The sequence below is a fragment of the Mustela lutreola genome, chromosome 3 (assembly GCF_030435805.1).
Source record: "Mustela lutreola isolate mMusLut2 chromosome 3, mMusLut2.pri, whole genome shotgun sequence".
Classification (NCBI taxonomy): domain Eukaryota; kingdom Metazoa; phylum Chordata; class Mammalia; order Carnivora; family Mustelidae; genus Mustela; species Mustela lutreola.
In genome coordinates this window covers 3,314,617-3,337,941 of record NC_081292.1, presented here as the reverse complement: position 1 = coordinate 3,337,941, position 23,325 = coordinate 3,314,617, and the positions used below count along the sequence as shown (strand labels likewise).

General features: G+C 55.4%; 1 protein-coding gene across 2 annotated transcripts in view; it reads right to left on the bottom strand.

The window, feature by feature from the left end:
- Window positions 1-23,325, bottom strand: part of TRAPPC9 (trafficking protein particle complex subunit 9) — a 483,860-nt gene that overhangs the window by 397,307 nt on the left and 63,228 nt on the right. For both annotated transcript variants that reach the window (XM_059165548.1, XM_059165549.1), the window contains 2 exons: window positions 20,671-20,887; window positions 18,039-18,182 (listed from right to left, as the gene is read on the bottom strand). In XM_059165548.1, coding sequence (XP_059021531.1) covers window positions 18,039-18,182; window positions 20,671-20,887 — 361 coding nt within the window. The remainder of the gene's footprint in view (window positions 1-18,038; window positions 18,183-20,670; window positions 20,888-23,325) is intronic.

Genomic DNA, 23,325 nt, shown 5'->3' with positions numbered 1-23,325 from the left:
GAGAGGCAGGCAGAGAGAGAGGAGGAAGCAGGCTCCCCACTGAGCAGAGAGCCCGATGCGGGGCTCGATCCCAGGACCATGAGACCATGACCTGAGCCAAAGGCAGAGGCTCAACCCACTGAGCCACCCAAGTGCCCCAGTAAATCCAAGTTAAAAAGAATAGAAAACAATACCAAAAACTACACTGAAATGTTAAGTGTTTGCCCATGCAGGATTATACATCATTTTTTCTTTTTGTTTATGTTTTCCAAGATTTCTAAAATGAGTATACACTGTTTGTACAATAAAAAGGATTTCAAAAACATACAGACGTGAGTTTTCAAAGCAGTGTTACAAGGTCGGGGTTTGTTTACACCTGCTGCTCACGCCTAAAGAAGACGGTGTCCCAGGCCACCTGTGGGAGCGGGAGGCTGAGCATCTGACTCGGTTTCGGATCTCAGGATCATGGGATCGGGCCCCGCGTCGGGCTCTGCACTCTGTGCAGAGTCTGCTGGAGATTCTCCTTCCCTCCACACCTCCCCTCCCTGCTCCCGCCCTCCCTCTCTCTAAAATAATAAATACATAAGTGAAATCTTAAAAAGAAGGCGGCACCCTGAAACGTCCACGGAGCGGGCAGCTGAGCCCCCTCATTCCCACAGAGGCGGAGTTCACCGTACGGACGTGGGCAGCCTTTCCCAGCCAGACAACGCTGTTCTCGGCAGCGCTCAGAAGGAAGGCCCACAGCCACGACTGACATTCAATGAGGACTGACTTACTATGTGCCCGACTGTGCCCAACACCTTACATATGCTTTCTCGTTAAACTGTCCCCGAAAGCTGAGGTGAGGGGTGCCGCTGTCATCCCGGTTTTATAGATGAAGCTCGGACAGCTCTTGCCCCTAGCTCAGGTGCCTCTCACTTCTCCACCAGGCTCTCACTCATAACAACAGGCTAACCCTTTCATATTTCACTCAACATCCTTGTAGCCAACAAATAGTGGGTATCTGCCCTGTGTAAGGAAAATCCCCACCTTAGTCAACCTGAATGCCACCTCCTTGAGGACAACAAGATCCCCTACGTCCTCAGTCTCCTTCTATGCCTGGGGGGATCTCCACTAATACATACTCACCAGTAATTTGTTAGCTGTTAGTACGTTATTTGCTAGCAGTACAGGGTAGCGAAACCTAATTCAGGCCGGCATGTACTGACTACCTCCTGCATAAAAGCACCAGCCGGAATGATGAAAGATTGAAGGTGAACCAGGCATGGCCCCGTCCCCAAGGAGTCTGTGATCTGGTAAAGGAGCCAGAGCAAATCACTCTCCGGATGTAATGAAATGATGCCAAACTGAGGGCTAAGTAAGGTAAGGAGGCGGCGAAGAGGGACAGTGTGGGAACAGCGACAGCAGGACAGAGCACGCTACGACAGGCGCAGCGTGGAAAACCATGCGGCATGCTCAAGGAACAACAAAAAGTCTGATACATAGGAAATACAGATTGTGTAGACGGAAGCAGAATGAAATCTGGCTAAAAAGACGTTTGGATCAGATTGTGGATGTCCTTGAGATGGGGCGGACACTTTATTAAGACAGGAAGGGGCAGTCACCACAGCTTCCCGAGGACGGAAGGACGAGACTCTGCCGGCATCTCAAGGAGAGGCCTCAGGCTTCAGTGTGAAGCACGGATCAGAAGCAGCAACGCCAGGAAGCAGCACACGACGGCAAGAGTCGAAGAAACAGGGGTTGAAAGTCTGAGCCACGGCTGGGACAGTGGAAGGGAGAGGAGGGGTCCCACATGAAAAAATCTCGGGCGCCAGACTGGGCACAGAGCCCATCTAAGCAACGGAGAGGACGTAGGACGGCTGGACACCTTGGGGCAACTCCAAAATTTTAAGCTTCCAACATGGAAATGGTGACACCATCATGGAGAGGATAATTAATTCCACTGGGGATACAGCGGGCTGAGAACCCTGACATTCAGGGGACACGCCAGCTTTAAGGTGGAATCGCAGCTCGGAGGTCAGGACCGGAAGTGTAACTGTAGGAGACGCGGAGGCAGCTCCGTGTGGGGGAGGCGGGAAGGGGAGCGTGAGCACGGCCGGGTCACACCATGGCAGGGTCACCGCCAGCGAGGCGGTGAAATGCAAAACCCCATGTGCAGCAGCAAGCCCATAGCGCAGAGGAGGGGGCTGGGCACCTCAGGGGGAAGCAGAGGGGCAAGGCGGGCCAGGAGCAGGGGAGGCTGAGACCCCTCCATCCTGAGCACAGAACGCAGCCAGCAGAAGAGGAGCAGGACGGCGCCCCGGAGCACCCAACCAGGCACTCACGCAGCCGGAGGAAGCGGGGAAAGCCGCTGACAGGAGGGAGAGGTGCGGAGCTCACTGAGCACCGAGCCTCAGAGACGAAGAAAGCTGGACCTCCAGGAAAACCAAGTCAGAGAAGCCGAGCACACGGCAGAAGCAGCAGACGGGAGCTAGGACGGAGTGGCTCGGAGGCTGGTGCTGACCGAGGGGGACCGGGACACATGCAGGGGCGAGCTGAGCTGGCAGGGTCCCGTTGCCAGGAGATGCAGGAGTGGACCAGTCCGACGGCCCAGACCCAGCCGTGCCCAGCGCTGCTAGCAGAGCGCTCAAACGGGAGACAAACACAAGGAAAAGATAAAAATTCTTGTGCATCAACTCCAGGAGGCCGAGACCGGCGCTGAGTTTGCCTGGAGATGCGGAGCAGAGCAGCAGCAGATTGTTGGCTGTTGGTGATTTGGATGACGAGCTAAAACACACCTAGGACGGGCCCTCTGTGCAGCAGGGGCGCCAGGGGAGCCGCCGGCCGACTGAGCAAGGTGGAGAGCTTGCTCCCCACCTGCCGCTGCTCCTCCCTTGGATCCCGGCACCGCCGGAGGCCAGCCTGCCCGAAGCCAGCCTGGACACTCGGGGCCAATCTTCCCCTGGGAGGCTGCCTTCTCCTCTCGCCGCCTCTCGCACCCCCACCGCTGTGTCCCTGTCCCCACATGGGCTGTGCCCGTCCCCGAGACTCCAGCTGGGCTTCAGCCTGAGGACCTTTGGGAACAACACTTAAGGGAAAGTGAGCGCAATGCCAAGTGTCTTTAAAAGCACGCTGGGATGTCCACAGTTTGGTGGTGGTGGTGTAGCGACCATCTAGAAAACGGTCCAAATGACCCCACAGCTGTGAAGCGGCAGGCTAACCCGTCTCACGTGTGGAAAGTAACTTGTCAGCCTCCCGCACACAGCTGTCCCCACAGAGGGACAACGGCCTGTGCCTGCGCTACCGAGAGCCCGGGAGCCCAGACGGAGAGCGAGATGATTCCAGGACAAGTGGCCAGAATCGTGGCTCGGGGTTTCCGCCTTCAGGTCTCTCTGAACCCCTTTATTTTTAATTTTCTTTTCATCAGAAGTAACCCAACAAATTAGGAGGTGCGACTTCTCTTGGAGAGCAACCCGGTCCCATCCTCAGCCCGCGGCTCACAGAACGGATCGCGTTCCCCTAGTTTCCTCTCCTTCCTCCTTGAAAGACCAAAGAAAGTACGCGTTTGCCACTATTTAGCCACAGGAAGCAAACTCCTCTCGTCCCCCGTCGCTGGGTCCCAAGCTGCTGAGTGTACAAGCGCCATCTCCCTGCGCTGTGTCGGTCGGCGCTGGGGGAGCCTCGGACAGCTCGCGCACAGAACCGCCTTCCCGGTTCGGACTACGCGGAGCGCTGAGCGCGCTGGCCACCCGTCTGGCTGACAACTCTCTACAGTCGGGGCGCGGACCGTCTGCTGATGCTTTAAAGATTCTTTTCCTCCCCAATTCCCCTTTTTGGTGGGGTTTCTGTGGGGTCTGTTCGATAGGCACTCTGAAGCTCATTGGCTTAAAATGTACCCCTCCTTTGGCAGGATCTCTCCAGGGGCTGATTGGGAGAAAGAAACCAAGAGCCCAACTGTTTTGATACTGAGAACTGACAAGTGTCTTTCTGGAATAAAGAACCAGTCCCTCGGGGGTAGGGGATGAGTGGGGGAGGAAGTATAATTGTAAAATCATGAGTGAATTTTTCTTTTTAAAAGTAGATGCTATGAGCTTTGACAGCCACTCCAGGGCTAATCCCATTCATGGAAGCTTAAAGGTGCCCCCACCCACCCCCCTTGCTCATGAGGACACTGGCCCTCCGGGATCCCCACTGGCTGGGTGTGGGGGCCGCCCAGCAGCCAGAATAGGACTTACGGGCATCTGGTCCTCACCCAGGGTCTCCCAAAAACGCAGCGCTTATTTTTCTAATTAAAGAAAAGAAAAAGTGCAGTGACATTATTTTTAATTAATTAATTAATTAAAATAAAAGTATATTTTAGCTATAGCAAGAGCTTAACTCTTAAATCCCAACCACAAATCTTCATAAACCATTTTATATTTACAAATTTATATTTATATTTACTAAAAAAATTGACCTACTTTGTAACTTGCTTTGGATAACCTTGTTTTTCGAAACTCCAATCATTACTTTTATGTAATACTAATTTCATCATTTTTGTGAACCAAAAGTATCTTTATAGCTGCTCATGTTTCTTCTCCAAGGAGACTTAAGTAAATGAAATAAACACACTTCTGTGTCACACCCTTGAGGTAAAAAATCCTCTCTGATTTTAGGACATGTGACCACAAGTCAGAACGCAACCACAGATTTGGGTCCACAGAGATTTCCAGCCCCCAGTCGAGGAGGAGCCTGCCCGGCCTCTGAGAACCCGGCTACCGGCTCTGGCAGACACAGAGGCAACGCCAAAGTGAGGACCATGGAAGCGTCTGGAAAACGCACATCTTTTCTCCCTTCCTGCCCTCCCTCAGCCCCGTGACACAGTCAAATGTGAGACTGAGAGTCTGTCTCCCCAAGAGGGAGGCCAGGGCACATCCGCCCCAGGCCCAGTTCTGACCCGCTCTGACGCTGACGAGCGGCAAACTTGAATGCGTTCTCTCTGGGCTGAGCAGCAAAGCAAGGAGCTGGTGATCAAAGGAAGAAGCTGAATAAATCCAACCTGACATTTTCCATCTCCTCTAACCCGTCTTTCAAACCAATGACAGCTGCCTCCCCGCTGACAGACAACCGCGGGACACGACAAACTAAGGCGTGGCATCTGCCGCTGGGGACGCGGCGTGGGGGCCTGGTGCCTGTCTCCCTGTGCCCTGAAGGTGCTGCCCTTGAGAACAGATATGGAAGGGCACTCTGAGAAGACCAATCCGGCTGGGTGAACGAGGAAATGAATTGGGCTTCAGACGGCAGCACCGGGGCACTGAGCGCAGGTGACCCGGAAAACAGAGACGGAGCACTCACCCGGAGAAGGGGGCGACCAGAAGGGCGGGAACCAACCTGAGAGCAGGGCACGCGCCACATGCCCCAAGTGCAGGTACAGGGGCATCCTGCCAGGACCCGCCTCACCACTGGCAGGTGGACCGCTCGGGGTCCCGTGGGAGGCTGGAAGCGCTCGGCACGTGGTCAGCGTCCCACACGCAGGGTGCTGCTGGTGACGCCGTTAACTCGTCTCACTGAACCACAATGTCAGAACAAAGGGAGCCAGAGGGAAGGCAGGAAAAGGAACGCTTGTTGCTGGCCTGCGGCGTGCCAGGGGCTGTGCTGGGCATGGAGCATGGGGCGCCCGTCACCCCCGTGCAGAGACGAACGAAGGTCTCTGGGAGGTTGAGAGCGGACTCCTGTCGCACTGCAGCCTCTACCGCGTCACACGGGGCCCCTCCGCAGGTCCCCGCTGCCTCCGCAGGGTCCCTGAGATGTCATGGCCTCCAAGTGCCCAAAAGCTCGAAGAGAGTGGTCCCTCTTGCCACTTGCTCCAGCACCTGGAACTTTTAAATCATTGTTTTGTCCTCCAAATCCACCACAGCCACAGAGACAGCGCCCTTTCCCCCACTCTGGAACACCCTCATCCCGCCGCTAGGTTAGCCCCCCCGGCAGGAGAGCCTTGAGGTTCAGGAGAAATAAGTCCCTGAGACTCTGCATTCTCGTCCCACTAAAATTACCCCTGGAAGTGCATAAAACAAGACGTATACATCGGGAGAGCCCACGGGCACTCGGTGAGAACGCTCGTCTTCACAACCACGGAGAGTAACAAAGACTCGCTGTGGTCAGCCAGGCTCGGTCAGCGGCCGTGTCGCCGTTTCTCACACTGTCCTCAGAGCGGGCCCAGTCCCAAAGCCCTGCCTCTGCAGAGTTCCAGCTGACCACACGACACCGACGCTCACCACGGCCATTCCGCACCCCAGTTTCAGGGTTCTGTGAATGGCACACAGGGTCCCCTCCTGCAAAGGTGGGGTCATCTGTACAGAAACTCACCCAGAGAACACCTGAAAGGTCCCTGTACTTCATCCTACTGAGGGATGTGCCATTTCCTTCCCCCATTAGATCCCTGCCACTTAGAAGTTGTTTCGTCAATAGGAATTTGAATTTAACTCAATCTCTTTAAAAAAAAGAAAAAGACACACAGAGAAGCCTGTACCAGTGCCTCCTTCTCTCTTAAATCAGTGAAGCAGGACACCAGGGAGATATGACGGTGGCCTGGGACAGTTAACTTTATTCTGTCCACATGCTACATGCAGAAGAGACGCGAACGAATCGGGACCGCTGGCCGTGAGAGACCCTGGAGAGTGCGCAACTCGCTCATTCCAAACCAGTCTGCTCCATTCAATTGCACTGTCGATTCCAAAAGGCAAGTGTTGTAACTTTGTGGGCCATAAAGATCAAGTTAATGGGTGGTGACAGGACAGATCATAGTTCATGTTCCGGGCTGAATTATGTCCCCTGCAAGTTCGTATGTTGAAGGCCTTGTGCCCAGTAGTGTCCTGGGAATACGACTGGATTTGGAGATAAGGCCTTGGAAGAGGTAATTTCGGCAAAGTGAGGTCACACGGGGCCCTAACCCAATCTGACTAGTGTCCTCACGGGAAGGGAGGTTAGAAAGACTTGCACAGAGGGTGACTGCATGAGGACAAAGGGAAATGACATGTCCGTAAGCCAAGGAGAAAAGCCTCCAATGGAACCGACCCTGCCAGCACCTCGATCTTGGACTCCCAGCATCCAAACTGTGAGGAAATCCGTTTCTATTTTAAACCACCCACTGTAGTACTCTGTTAGGGCAGCAGAGCTAGCTGCTACAGGACATCATGCACAGTAAAAAGAACAGGTGTCTCTTCATCAAACAGTGGGTTTACGCGGACGACGACTCGATCATGGTCAATGCTGCTCAAAGCCACCTGTTGCAACGATGGCAGGTGAGCCCACGAGTCCTTGCCCGATTCTCTGCTCCAGGAGCTGCACGTGTTCAAACACTTCTTTTTTTTTTAAGATTTTATTTATTTATTTGACAGAGAGAGAGATCACAAGTAGGGAGAGAGGCAGGCAGAGAGAGGGGGGGAATCAGGCTCCCCGCTGAGCAGGGAGCCCAATGTAGGGCTCGATCCCAGGACCCTGGGATCATGACCTGCACCGAAGGCAGAGGCTTTAACCCATTGAGCCACTCAGGCACCCCTGTTCAAACACTTCTGCAAGTCAGAAGCAAACCAACACGGACCATGATGGCTTTCTGAACACATTCTATGTTTCAGACTCTCCAGAGACATGTCTCCAGTCCTTACACCAGCACAGCAAGGGAAGCAGAATCCTCACTTTACCTACCCAGGAGGAAACAAGGCGTTCAGTTTATCGAGCACTGAGTCCCACTTTGCACCAGGCTGGGGCTTCGGGGAAAAGAAGCCCCGATCCCACCTGTCCAGCTGCACACATGCAGTCCGCAGACATGAAGGCTTGCGACTAATATTGTACCGCGCGGAGCACCACGATGTAAGTGTGGGGGAGAACTGAGAAGAAAGGCTTTTTATGCTACCTGAGGGTGTCCAGGAAAGCTCTCAGAGGTGGGGAAGAACGGTGCTCCGTTCTGGGGAGTAGCAGACACGTGAACACAGAGGCTCTGCTCCGGGAACAGCAGCTAAGCCCAGTGACTCCACAAAGCAGATGGCCAGAGCCAGACCGAAAGGCACACGGCAAACCGCACTAAGGCCTTGAACTCTGGTTCCAGAGCAGTGGGCAGCCTCACGTGCTCTCCGAGCAGAAGGTTGCTAGGGATTACACCTGCTGTGGAAACAACCCTTGATGCCCCGGGTGGCCGGCTGGCAAGGAACGGGTCTCAGGAAACAAGAATATCCCTTGGGATGTGCTGCCGTAGTCTAGACCAGAAATGGCCACGGCTGGCCTGGGCAGGGGTCCACTGGCACTTCATGCAGCCGCCGGTGGGCAAGTGAAGCAGACAGCGAGACACCACTCCACCACGACCGCTCATGCCGTCTGGCCCCCGTGTCCTACAGAGGCCACGTGCAAGGGGCCGTTCTTGAAACCACCCCAGGATGTTCTATTTTGGTTCATCTGAAACTTGGCAAATTAGTATTTTCCCGTAACTACTAAATCCACTAATGTATCTGGGATTTTGACATGCTGATAGTTTCTCTTCACCTCATTACTTTGTGTGTGGTTTCTCGACCGAGAATGCGCCCTGCCAGCAGGTACTTATTACTCCACGCTACACAGTATTTATCTCTTCAAACAGAACCAAAAAGGAAGTCAAAAGCTTCCCTTCATTTCTACTGGGTTTTGGTTCAACCCCTTCTGTCTATTTCTGAACAAACAAAAGAGATTCTATAAACTCAAGTGGAAACAGATTATACCCCTTTATTGAGCAGTTCCCACACAACGGTTCACAAGCTTAATCGCCCTTCTCCCCACCCAGGTGACAAATGAAACCCGTTCAATCAAAACTCCCCAAGAAACCATATATGCCACCGGAAAAAAATACAAGGGGTAAAAGCATGTCAGGAATGGAAAACAAGCAGCAAAATAATACACACTTCCTTTCCAATTTAAAAATTATGGTCTGGGGGGCACCTGGGTGGCTCAGTGGGTTAAGCCTGCCTTCAGCTCAGGTCATGATCTCAGGGTCCTGGGATTGAGCCCTGCATCGGGCTCTCTGCTCAGTGGGGAGCCTGCTTCCTCCTCCTCTCTCTCTTTGCCTACTTGTGATCTCTGTCTGTGTCAAATAAGTAAATAAAATCTTTTAAAAAATAAAAATAAAAATAAAAATCATGGCCTTCATTGTTGGCTGGAGTTCATATTGTAGTTCTTTGCACCTTGCTATGCAAAACGAAAGGGTAAAAACTCAAATCCACAGATTGTCTGTGCTTCTTAATGGGAATAAGATACAACGTGTAGAGCTTAGAGCCAAACCCTGTGTTTTCATCTGCTAGCTCATATTCTAGGAAACTCTCAGTTGTGCAGGCCATGCCATTTTACTCACCATCTCCAATTCTAAAATCTAGTAAAACAACGCATTCTTATTTTCATATCATTGACAATTTACTCGGATTCAAACAACGTAAAGACACAGTACCATAGCCACGAGTATACAAAAGGACGAGGAAAACAGAATTCACAAAAAGCCAAGGACCGCGGTGAGGGAGCGCGCATGGGGCTAGGGGACGCGGAGGTGGGCGCGGCTGTGCGCCTTGTCCCGGCCCGGCACTGCAAGGTGCCCGTGGGCACCACCCCTCGGCCCTGGGCTGGGGTTCACTTCTGAGGCAAACAAGTAAGGACTACAGAGGGGAGGAAGACGTTGATTTTCAGAAATGAGTGAAGACACATAAACTAAAAATATCCCTCTAAGAATTTCTATTCTACTTATCAGAGGCCAGTTCTCAGCCCACAGAGCACACCTGCTGCGCCGGCCTCCCCGGGTCCTGGCGAAAGGCACCCCCTGGGTCTTAAGTCCAGGCGGGGCCCTGGAACTGGCCCTGCACTTTCCAGGCTAGCTGCTGCTCACGAAGATTTTCCTTCAACACGTGAGTATGTCCCCGAGGGCTAAGTGTCATTTGGACCAAATTCCCAAAGCCAGTATCGGGGAGCGCTGCACGGAAGAGCAGGGACTCACGAGCTTCCGGCTACGAGACACAGGGAGGGACGGTCGGCACTAAGGGCCTCTGACCCTCATGGCGGGCTCGTGTGCCCATTTCACAAGTGGAAAAGAGGGAGGGAGGCTGGATGACCTTCCCCGTCGGACAGTGACCAAACAAGTCTGAGTGGGGACCCACCACACACGGTCCTGGGTGTAGTCAGGAGTCCGTGCAGGACAGACGGAGTCCGCCCGCAGGAGTTCGTGTTCTAGCAAGGAGGCTGACTAGCTGCAAAACGGCAAGGAGACACACGGTGCCACGAGGCAGACCGAGACGGGGTGTCTGAACTCAGGCCTGAGGAACACAGAGAGCGGCCATGCTTCCGAGAGAGACGGGAGCAAGAGGAAGCGCGGCTCAAGCTAAGCCCGTGCACAAGAGGCCAGAGGGTGACAGGTCGGGGAACTACGGAGGGGCGACGGGAGCCTGTGGACAGTCTGAAGCAGAAAAGCAACAAGATGGGACAGGAGGTAGAGGGCTGCAGGCCCAGGAGACCCATGAGGGCTGGACGGGGGTCCCGAGCTGAGGCTTCACAATGGTTTCCACTGTGCTGTGAGGGCACACGGTGGGGACAAGTGGCCACCTCTAGGATCTGTGGAGGAGGTAAGACCCTGGGACTCATTGCCAGGACTTAGATGCAGGCCTGGCAGGGAAGAAAACCAGTCAAGCCTGCCTTGGGGTTTCTGGGCTCAGCAGCTGGCCGGGTGGACAGGGCGTGCAGGAGGGGACAGCGGTGTCTGGAGCGCCGTGCAAGGAGACGTAGAGAGCCACGCATCCGGATCCTGCGAAGCCCCACCCAGAGAAGAGAAGATGCTGAACAACCCTCCCCGCGGACACGCAAGGCACCAAGAGCAGAGGCAGCATTAGCTGTGAGACAGAGCAGGCTAAGAGCTGACACCACAAACGCATGACGAGGACGACCCCAGCGAGAGGGACAGCAAGTGGCGAGGAGTCCGACGACACGCCCACGTGAGGGCTGGGGGTTCCCGAAGGAGGAACGGCAGGAAAGGTCACACCCCGTCTCCAGGCCCGAGGCACGGAGGCCGTGGGAGAAGCACGGCTACGCGACAGGACGGCAGCCTCCCAGGGACGTGCTTCGCTGTGCGGGACTGGCTCACCCGGGCGTGTGGCTCTTGTTCCCGCGAACAACACGCGAACGACACGCAGGGCCTCAGACCGCAAACTGCCCGCACCTCCCAGCTTGCACACTCGAGAGCCGCTAGCTTGATGCAGGAAGGATAAGGGGCCGGTCCTGGGGATACGGGGCCTGCCCCGGAGGACACAGACTGTATCTCTGTTTCCAATGCCAGGGTCCACTGAGGAGATCGCCCTCAAACATTTATAACATTCCCCTGCTGCCTTCCGCTCCAGTCCTGAAAAGCCCCTGTGGGAGGCGCACTGACCCCCTGAGCCTGCGGGACACCAGCCCGGTGGATGACGGCACCAGACAGATTTGATAGCCAGTTGGGCCTAAGTCCGCCGACAAGGCCTAAATAAAGCTGGGTTCTCCACTTTCCCTCACCAACTGGGAGACTCAGGCAAGCTGCTGAGCATCTCAGCGCAGCGGAGACGTCGCCAGGCCAGCGGCCGGGACCCTAACACCTCCTCAACTCAACAGATGACAACCAGCTGCACCGAGGGTCGAGTGAGAGGCCTGCAGTTAGTGTACAAACACACGGGAAAGTACTCAGCCCTGCGAGCTACCAGGACAACACAAATTAAACCCCGAGTGGGGCCTTCCGTACACACCGAAGCCCTGGCACTGCGGCCCGCGGTGAATCAGCGGTGCTGCAGAGGCCATCTGGCAACAGGCTCCGGCAGCAACATGGACGCTCACGACAACGGCTCCAGCGAGCCTCCCCGGATAAAACCTTCCTCCTGCTCAAACAGCCCAAGAGCTGAAGGTGTTCACCACGGCACGGCCAACACCAGGAACAGCGGAGCAGCTGAGAAACCAGCGAACGAAACTCAAGAACTCATCGTTCATGCGTTCTACACAACAACGCGCACCGAGGGCCACGAGCCGGCAGGGCACCAGGCTCTCTTTGAGGTGCGAAACCTGCTTCCGGGTGCCCATAACCGGGAACACACTAAACCTTGAAGTGTACATTCTGAGGGGGTAAGTCATGTGCTCCATGAATTAAGTCTCAATGAAGCTGTTTTTTTAAAAAGGAAAACAGCAGCACCTGGGTGGCCCTGGCGGCTGGGCAGCTGTCTCTTGATTTCAGCTCAGGTCATGATCTCTGGGTCCAGGGATCAAGCCCTGTGCCCAGCGCTGCGCTCAGCAGGGATGCTGCTTGAGGGTTCTCTCTCCCTCTCCCCCTGCCCCGCCCTCCTATGTGCGCACACACACACATGCGCACACTCTCTCTCTAAAACATAAATCTTTAAGAAGAAGAAGAAAACATGCATTATTGATGCGTTCAACGACACATGTACGCCAATCTGTGCCACGAGGTGTCGGGGGTGAGAAATAGCCAGTTAGAGACCCTGCAGCCCTGCCAGGGAGTCTGTTCATGACATAAGCAACGGGCACACGGCAGGCCAGAAGGGCTGCCACAGGCAAGTCCCCCACACCGGAGGGAACACTGCAAAGGAACAAACCGCTGGCCTTGAAGGACTGAGAAAAGCTTCACAGGTGAGCGTACACATGGTGCCCACTGAGACGTGAGGAACGCGCAAATGTTAGCTGCGGAAGCAGGAGGAGGAGGAGGGCTGAGGAAGGCAGTCGCCACATCTACATCCATCCACCCTGCCCTCACCACCCTTCCCCCCTGCCACCCGCAGCCCTCCGTGCTCCCGCCAGACTAGAGGAGCAGCGCTGCTGTTCATCACCAACAGGACAAGAGGAGGAACGGCTGCTGGCCCTCTGGGCTCACTGCGCTGTGTCCTCGACAAGACATGCCATTGCTCTGGGGTCCTCTTAAGATCCTCGAGGGACAGAACCAGCAACCCCTGCCGGAGCAACTGGAGTCCGGGCCCCTGGGAAGGAAGAAACACAGATGTCTCCGGACATCTGTCAAGCACCTCCCTGCACCTGACACACACGGTCATACATAGCAGGTCCTCCTCTCCATGGAGTCCTGCCACGAGAGGAGACACTGGAGCTCTGACAGGCTCCACCCAGAGCCCTCCGGCAAATGCTGAACACAGTAAAACACACGCATCACCCTGCAACCCCAGCAGGCACAGCCCGAGCAACAGCGTGAAGTTTCCGTTTCACTAAGAGCATCTGACCCTAGAGCGAGACCACTGCACCCTCCGCTACAACACAGTGAAACTGGTCTGATGGAGGAGGCTCCTTCGCCGGTCGTCCCCGGCTTCGGCGGCGCCCCGTCCTCACCCGCAGTCTGTTCACTGGGGCATCGACAGGAGGGACGGAATGCGGCTGATTTTCCGCACCTCACCGTAGCTCCACGACTCTCTGGCTAATCTTAGTCCTTTCTTCCGGGACTTTCCAGCAGAATCCATAAGACTCCATCCCCAGCTAATTTGTCCGCTTGTCCCTCTTTGAGTACTCTCATGGGAAAGCAGCAACCTTTTCCTTGCCACAGGAGCAGGCGTCAGCGACTACCGCGCAGGCTTGAACAGCTAAGGATCAAATCAGGAGCCGGGGCTGGACCCAGACCTGGGCAGCAGTTTCCCAAACTGTGCTGCAGAAGATCAAGAGCCAGAGGGATTCTTATTTTATTTTTTTAAAGATTTTATTTATTTATTTGACACAGAGTGCATGCATGCATAAGCAGGGGAATTGGGAGAAGCAGGCTCCCCGCTGAGCAAGGGCCTAAGACGGGACTCGATCCCAGGACCCTGAGATCATGACCTGAGCCAAAGGCGGCCACTTGAGTGACTGAGCCCCCCAGTACCCCTGCAGGGTTTCTAAAGCAGACAACTGGAGGAAACACAGAAGCCCCGCTCCCTCAGCGCATTCCGGGGCCGCGCGGGTATCAGGTGCTGGTCCAGGTGCGGGTGACACGTCCTGAGCATGAGGAGCGTCCAGGCCGAGGAGCACAGCCCCAGCAGGTACCTGCACAGTAGGCTCCACGAAGCGGGAATCACAGCGAGGGACAAATTCCCGGACCAGGTGACAGAAGCAGGAGGGCAGGCAGGGCAGCAGAGCAGAAATGCTGCAGCCTCCGGAGAGCGGCCTGGCCAGGGCACCGCAGGTCAGAGAGCAGGGAGAGACGGGCTGGACGGTGTGGAGGGCGCCAGCCGGAGCCCTCACAGACTCGGGGCTCCCACGCCTTCTCAGTGGACTCATGAGCAGCACACAGGACCGGGTCGCAGGTTTGCAGCTGCAACCCACGGAGCTCACTGGTCCACAGCCACGCTGCCACAGAAGGTGCCCCTGCATGGCCAGGGACCCTGTATCGATGGGGGGGGTGGGGATTCGGGGTCCGGGAAGGGACCCCGTATCAACGATCATAATCACACAGTCACATAGTCACACTCCCCAAAACCGTCCACAGATTCTCAAGTTAGTCCTTCCATTAAAAAAAAAAAAAAAAAAAAAAATGACAGGAGGCCCCAGGGAATTAATGCCTTCCGTGTTAACAACGGTCCTGATATGTGTTCACTCCTATCTGCACACATGGTGGAGGGCAGGGCAAGAAGCCCCCAGCTCGCAGCACCTCCACCTGCAAATACCCAGACAGGCTGACACACAAGAAGGCCAGGAAGCCCTCTCCTCGAGCCCGGGATCAGTGATTCCCTTCTTGGCTGCTCCTCTAGCCCCTGCTTCTTCACTTCCGCGCAGCAGTATTTAGAATCGTTGATCACCCACTCTATAAATGATATCATGAGCTCTCTGGGGGAAAGGTCATCCAATAAATTAAAATACCTATCACTAGAAGCGCCTGGATGGCTCGGTCGGTTAAATGACCAACTCTTGATCTCAGCTCAGGTCTCAGGGTCCTGAGCTCAAGCCCTGAACCTAAATAAATACAAAAATAAATAAAATTTAAAAATGTACAGTAAAATATCTATCATTAAAATGAAAACAAACTACCTCACAATGGTGTTCTCCTAGTTCTACAAATAAGAAAATGGAGGCCCAGGAAGAACGCCATCAGGGGTCTGAGGTCATGGCCATCAGAGGGAAGGCTCCTGAGCCCTCCCGACATTTGACCTTTTCCCCAAGACTCCGAATAACTCAACACCGTTACACACAGATCTTTAAGGAGACGGCTTTTCGTTCAGCAGTCTGATGCCCCAAGCTCCCCTCCTTTTAAACTCCGTGTCTTTAGATCACCAGTGGAACATGACCTCCAGCAACCAGCAAGCTCCTTCCCTCCAGAGCTTCCGGAGGGAAGACCAGGCTGACCAGCTGGAGACACAGGCATCCCCCGCTGCGGTCAGGAGCAGCGCGCGAAGAAGAGAACAGAGCGGAAGCAGCTCACGCTGGGACCTATCCAAGCTGCCAGGAGGGGATCCCGGCCCAGAGGACTCACGCGGTGACCAGGAACAGTGGGGAAGGAGCGAGTACGCCCTGCCGCAGGACGGGGGTGTGTATTTATGAGAAGGAGTCCAAGATCAGGCAGGTGAAGGTGTGAGTAGCTCAAGGCAGGCTATGGGCCTGTCTTCAAGACTCACAGTCACACGAGCCCGCACACGGTTAAACGGGAGCCACATGGGGAAAGTGGTGCCGAGACAGAGAGCAGACCTGTGACAAAAGGGGAGAAGGCCTCGTGCCGTGGGTCAGGAGGCACTCAGCGCTCGACGGCCCGGCAGGCAGAGAACACTCGGGCTGGACACTGTGCCCCGCACACTGCGTCGTCACAGCTGCTGGGTCGTGGGGAGGGTCAAACGCCCTCAGCGGGGGTAAAGAGAGCTGTCACCCATCCTAAAGCAAAAATTCAGTTCATCAAACAACAGACAGGCCCATGCCCGGGTCACCACGGGACACAGAGCTGGCCTGGTCTGAGAACTCCACCTCCGTCTGACCTTGTGCTTCGGAGAACTCAAGGCGCGAACCGTCCATCTAGCCGCTGCCACGCTGGTCCTGCCGCTCCGCAGCCGAACTCTGCAAGCGGCACAAAGACGGACGCGATCCAAAAGCAGCAGCAGAGAGAAACCAAGTCGGCACAGAGGAGTGGTGGTCCCGCCGTCCACAGGGGCCTCGGTCCAAGCACAGACGCGCCGGGGCCACCTGGGCCGCAAGGTCATTGGCAGCAAGGAGCTACTGGAGCCGCTCACTCAGAGACGGCTATGGAAGTCTCCTGGGGAAAACAGACGTCCCCCAGTCCCAGCAGGCGGCACTGGGACAGGCCTCCCGAGAGAAGAGAAAGCACGTGGCGGGCCCTCATGGTACATGTGACGCGAAGTCCATGAGCCCACCCGGAGGAAGGTCAAGGATACGGAGTGCGGAGGAATCTCACCCAATCCTGGACGCACCCTCGGACTTCATCAGGAGCCAGGGTCCCCCCACAGACTCTGCCTAACCACGATGTATGCCAGCCCCGTCCCGTCCGGGAAAGCCCAGGAGTCAGACCGACCGTCTCCCTGGTTGTGTAAAGGCGATCACACGCCAACTTCGGTCCCTTGTTTGGACTGAGTTTTTGCGTTACTGGAACTCACGTGTCTAAGCCGCACCCCCATGCGAGGAGACGCAGGCCGCGCTTCCACCCTGCAGCCTGGAGACCGTCCATCCTGCAGCCTGGAGACTGCCGCACGGAAGAGTCGGGGACGAGCCCCAGGCAGAGGGAGAGCAGGACACACTGATTTCGAAGCTGAGAGGACCCCTGGCCGATGCCAGGGGAGGGCAGGAGGGGCGCAGTGGCTGAGCTGGGGAGGGTCCCCGCTGGGACAGCTAGAAGGATGGAGGCTCTGGAGCAAACAGCGGCAGCCTCCCAGGCCCGGAAGGATGGAGCCCCCAGTGACGGGAGTGCCGCCCTCCACGCAGCCTGTCCTCAGCTGAGAGCCTCACCCACGACCAGGCCCCTCCCTGGGCGCCCCGCACACGCAGCAGTGGGGGCGGCAGTAGCAGGCCTCGGCCTCACCACACAGCAGGTTGGCTTCAGGGTCCCCCTGGGGCAACTGTGGCCTCTCCAGAAACTGCCTCCCCAGGCACTGCGTGACCAGTCCCCGAGCCTGGCTTGGAGACAGCACCCGCCGATTCTGCGGGGCCGGTGGGGCCTCGGCCAACACCTCACTGAGGCCCAACGTTCCTCTGCCCAATCTGGCCTCCTCTTTATCCCTGTGGTCGGACTGACCCCAGGAGCACATCCTAATAAATTCCCCACGTGTGCATCTCCAGGGCAGAGAGCACGGCCCCCGGAACCCAACGGGCAGCATGCATCGGCTGGCCCAGCAGCGCAGGCAGAAAGGGAGGCGGGAAGGGGGAGCGGCAAGTCCGCTGCGCACGAGCTCACTTTCTAGTACCCGCGGGACACGCAGGGGGAGACGTCCTGCAGGCACGAAATAAACATTCCTGGGGCCCAGCGGGAAATCTGGCCTGGAAACAAACAGATCACGACTGAACCTAAACAGCAGACGCCGCCCCATTACAGTAAGAGCAGGTGACAGGCAGGGGACCGCAGGGGACAGTGGCCCGGCACACAGGCAGAGTACCACACCATGCCCCCAGCGCAGACACAGGCCAGCTGCAACCCTGGTGGTGTCAGTAAGCAGCTGCTCCCGCGGGGAGCGTAACTGGGGGCGCACCGGGGTCCTCATGGCTCTGGGTGTACTTCCCATCTGGCTGCCACTTACAGGAGGCAGCACTGGGTGAAAACTCGCTGGTCAACACGCTTACGAATCGTGCAGCTCTCTGTATAAATGTCGTGTGGGGATGTTTCTACTGTACACCACGTAGGCAAGGGGAAGGTGAGCCCATGCAGAGGCCGACAGACAGAGAGAAGCAGCAACACAGGGAGGGGGCCCGGGGAGGAGAGGAGAGAAAGCACGGCGGACAGTGGCCACAGGCCCCAGAGGACAGCAAAGGCAGCACGGGGAGCAGAGGACACGGCGGAGCCCAGAATCTCCTCACCAGCAGAGGACCGGAGAGCACCTCCCACGGACCCCAAGGCCGGGTCTGAGCGGCCAGCACGAGGGCTGCCCCCGTTCACCGAGCTCACTCACCTTGATCCGACAGGAAGTCCAGCATGGTCTGCAACAGGAAGGACAAGTGTCTGACAGAAAGAGCGGGATTCCCCATTCTTCGGGACGCGTAGACCAACTCATGAAGCAGACGCATCTGGACGGCGGCCCAGCCTCGGTGCGTGCCTGTGAGGGAAGCCACAAAGTGTCCTCCAAGGGCTCTGCGAGGGCGCGCTGGCGCCAGACCCAGTAGGCCTCCCTCGGAAACACGTTAATGGTGTGTGTAAATCTCCTGATTTAAAGACAAATGCTTCAACAACCAAACCCAAAGGGCAAGAAAAAAACACTTCCTGTGTTTAACTTTCCCCAGACAGAACTCGTAAGCGATATGTTCTTTCATACTGTAAAGACATGTGCTATGGAATACTTTTTCTTTACAGCAAAGACAATTTAAAAATAACCACTTTGAGGGGTGCCTGGGTGGCTCAGTGGGTTAAAGCCTCTGCCTTCGGCTCAGGTCATGATCTCAGGGTCCTGGGATCGAGCCCCGCGTCCAGCTCTCTGCTCAGCAGGGAGCCTGCTTCTACCTTTCTCTGCCTGCCTCTGTGCCTACTTGTGATCTCTGTCTGTCAAATAAATAAATAAAATCTTTAAAAAAAAAAAATAACCACTTTGAGATCATTAGAGCAAGGTTATAACAAAAGATTGTTTCCAACGGTGTGTATTTGAGTTATAGATATACAATTTCTTTTTCAATAAAATACTGGTATGTGATGGGAATTCATTAGCAACAAACAGGGACTAGAAAAATATGCTTTTTTAATTGACCGTATAAGGAAAGCTCATAAAAGCAGATAGCTAAATTATAAAAAGGTTACCAGTGGACCTTTGCAGCTGCTCCCTCCAAAAGAAATTAACATGGTTGAAATGTAAAGTGGAGGGTCAGGTGCACAGCCAGCTTAAGGTACCTCTTTAAGACCACAGAATCTGGGGCACCGGGGGGCTCAGTTGGTTAAGCCTTTGGCTCAGGTTATGATCCCAGGGTCCTGGGATCGAGCCCCACATCGGGCTCTCTGCTCAGAGGGGAGCCTGCTTCCCTTCCTCTCTCTGTGCCTGCCTCTCTGCCTACTTGTGATCTCTCTCTGTCAAATAAATAAATAAAATCTTTTAAAAAAATATGGCCAGTCAACATTTATCATTTGTATTTTATTTGATCTCACGTCTTTCACAAAACAAAGGCAAAACAGAAGGCTAAGTGAAAAGTACCAAATCACTTGAAGATGTGCTTGTTCTACTTTCCAGAAGAAACATTTTTTTCATGTTTTAAAAATCAAAACCAAGAAATTCCATTCAACAAGTGGCAACCCACACATGTGGCTATAGCTGCTCATTAGGGTTCAGTCCTACATGACACGTGTCCCCTAGGACGCCTGCCATGTGCCCCCTGGGGCCACGGGGAGAGTCAGGGGCTCTGCTCTCACAGGCACACAGGCTGGCGTGGGAGGCAGGTGTTACATCATCACCCCAACTGATTTGTTTTAAGCAGGCTCCACACCCAGCACAGAGCCCAACATGGGGCTCGATCTCACCACCCGAGATCACGACCTGAGCCAAAGTCAAGAGCCGGATGCTCAACCCACTGAGCCACTAGCTGCCCAACCCCAGGTGATTTCTAGATGAACTTGCAGAGTATGGGGGTGCCCTAAGAACAGCAGGATTCAATGAAGGAGGAAAAATAAGGGATGCTTGGGTGGCTCAGAGTCTTGGTTTTGGCTCGGGTCATGATCTCAGGGTTGTGGGATGGAGCCCCACACTGGGTTCCATGCAGGGCATGGGGCCTGCTTGGGATTCTCTCTCTTGCTCTCCCTCTGCCCCTCCCCCCCCAAATAAATACTATCTCTAAAAAAGAAAGGACGGAAGGGAGGAAGGAGAGAGGGGAAGAATAAAGGGGTCCATATAGGCTGAGGGGCCACGGGGGACGGCTCTAAAGAAGTGACACCCAGCCGAGACCCCAAGGACGGCTGGCAGCCACACAAGGAGGGGCGGGGAAGCGCGGCGGAGAAGCCAGCCTGGACTCCGGACTCTCGGGTGCGCCGGCGTTGGCTCCGGAGCCAGCTCAGAGTTACATTCCCAGGACACCGAAAGAAGGACCTGGAGAGCAAGTGGGGCCTTGCCTCCAGTCTCCCCGAGGCCCAGTAAATGGGGACTCCACTTCCCATGCAACCGGAAACTTTTAAAATACCCATTACCCTCTCTCCACAGAGCGACCCTGTGATTGCTCCAAAAACTCTGCCCTCTTCCCGAACACCGTCTCCTCCCAGAAACCTCTGGAAGGCGGCGGAAGGGAGCTCACGCCCACCTCCACGGCACAGCGTCTCTTCCACCAACAACGCTGAGCCTTCTGAATGTAAATCCCACAGGTGTGTACGGCTTGTCCTACTCCTGCGCTTAACTCCAACTGCCAGCAGCAGGGACTGCAGAGGGACCGGCGAAGGATGCCAGCCCCCAAGCAAAGCGCCGCTCCTTTTTGGTGTGACTGTACTCTAAGTACCCAGGGGCAGGATGGGCTCCGTCACCCTTGAACCGCAGTGCCGACCACAGCGTCTGCTGGGAGAGGAAGGGCTCGAACGGCGCACGAGCAACATCTCCGTCCCAGCCAGGAGACCGTCATTACCTTTGCTGAAGTCTTTGGGGTCCAGCGACAGGCTGTAGCCGGGAAGCGTCTCCAGGAGGAGCTTGTAGCAGGCCCTCCAGCCCGGCTCCGAGATGCTAGGGGCCACGCACTGCATAGCGGCCACGCGCTTGAAGAACGCAGACTTCCGATGAAAGCCGATCAGCTCGTAGAGCTCAGACAGGATACTGTACCGCTGGATTTTCTCTTCCTCAGAAAGCTGAAGCACGGACAGGAAGATAAAAGCTTTTGAGAAAGGACACACATTTAAAAAAAAAAAAAAAAAACTTTTTTCATCCAACAGAGACAGGATGAAACACTGAGGAGAGGTGAGGCCTGGACCGTGCGCCATGCGACACTCCCAGGAAAAGCATGGGAGCCGCACAACACGCAACTCCCAAAGTCGCCCGTTCCACGCTAGTAAGGCCTGTCTTCTCGGGAACAAAGGCACTTGCTACATACCACGTGACATCTGTCTTAAACTCCTTCATAAAAGAGAACGACGACAGCTCACCTAGATGCTAGGGTTCGGACAGGGACTTCCATCGAGGACAAAAGTGCTTGAAACAGAGACAGGACGGAGCCATGTGACCCATCAACAATCACAGCACCTAACTTGGACTTGAGCCTTCATGCTCATGGTTTTCCCTCGTCCCTGACCTGACTGAGTTCCCTCCATGACCCGTGACGTAGTGATAACGCTTCTGTGTCTTCAGGGCCACTGATGTGATGGCCCTACTCTGTCATCACAACAGGGCCACCAACTAACGTCAGCCTGGCTCACAGACAAGGAAGCTCAGAGAGGAAGCAACATGTACACAAAACCACACAGCACCGAGTCAGAGAGCAGCCCAGAGCTGGGGTCAGGGGTGGGGCTGACCCCCTTACCACACGCACCCCCACCGCGCGATAGCTCCCTGGTGAGGGGGGCCGCCCCAGCCTCCACTGGGCTTCCTCCCAGCTGCTGGCCTGGGCAGGGTCAGCTGCCCAGAGACCTCTGTGGGCACAGACCCGCAGCCTAGAAGTCCCGCCAGCCCACGTTCAACGCCCCTTCTCCACGGCCTCCAGTGGGCCCTCTCCCCCGAAAGGTGACTCTAAATGGCTTTCATACCCACTTTCTAGGCCTTCTGTAATCCACGTGCCGGCAGCCAGCAGGCTGGTGTCCCCAGAGCACAGCTCAGAGCCCGTCACAACGGGCAAACCCTTCAGCACTACACCCAGCAGCCCAGAACCTTCCCTGGCCCGCCCATCTGCCCTTGCAACTCCAGGCCCGCTGCCCCGTGAGCCAGCCGAATGGGACAATGCGGGTGCGTGTTTCCCGTTCTGTCACCACCTGTCCATGGGGGCCTCCTCGTGGTGAAACCGACACGGGCGGACGCTCCTTGAGACGGGGACGACAGAGTCAGGCAGGCAAGGGCATTCCAGGCAGAAGACAAGCAGGCGGCTCCCACATCTCCCCTCCGCCGCACCCGGCTCTCCACCGCTCCCCGACGCCGCTCTTCGTGCTCGCCGCTGTGAGCTGCCTCTCCCCTCCCTAAATCCCCACGGGCTTTCTGGAGTGCTCCATGCCGGCTCTCTCCCTGCGTCGTCCCTGTTCATATTCAATCCCTGTCCCCGCCCGGCCGCAGGACCACCAGACATTTCCTCAAGTGGGAGCATCATCTTTGGTATTATTGGTTTTTTAATTGAAGTGTAGTTGACACATCACACCAGTCTGTGTACAAGGTCGTGGTCTGACAATTCTGGACATTCTCAAGTGCTCACCGTGTTAAGTGCTGTCGCCCTCCGGCACCTCACAGCGACACAGCATCGCGGACGACATCGCCTACGCGGTCCCAGTCACCCGTGGCGCACTCACTCTGTGACTGGAATTCTGCACCTCCCTGTCCCCTTCACGGGTCTCGCGCACCCCGCAGCCGCAACCACTACCTTATTCTCCAAATTTATGAGGCTGTCTCTCTCGTTACTGTTTGCTCATTTGCTTTGCTTCCGAGACTCCACGATGAGCGAGATCACACGGCGCTTGTCTCTGGCTTACCTCACTGAGCATCACACCCTCTCGGTCTACCCACGTCATTGCAAACGGCGAGATCTCATCTTTTTTGTGGCTGAGTAATAGTCCAGTGTGTGTGTGTCTATGGACAGACACTAGGGCCTCTTCCATAAGGTGGCTTCGTAAATAATGCTGCTGTAAACACAGCTGCACATATCTTTCCAAATTAACATTTTCACTTTCTTCATTTAAATATCCAGAAGTAGAATTCCTGTGTCGTATGTTCGCTCCAGATTTTGTTTTTGGAGGACCCTCCCTGCTATTTCCCACAGTGGCTGTACCAGTCTGCATTCCTGCCAGCCGTGTATGAGGTTCCTTTCTCTCCACGTCCCTGCCAACACTTATCTCTTCTTCTTGATAACAGCCATTCTGACAGATGTGAGGGGCAGCTCCTTGGGTGATGTGGGTGGAGCATCTCCTCCTGTTGGAGGTTTGTATCTCCCTGATGACTGGTGACGCTGAGCACCTGTCCACACATCTGCCGGCCATCTGGACACCTCTGGAAAAATGTCTATCTAGGTCCTCTGCCCCTTTTTTAATCATATTGTTTGGGGTTTGGGGGTTTTAGGTTATATGAATTCTTTATATGTTTTGCATATTACCCC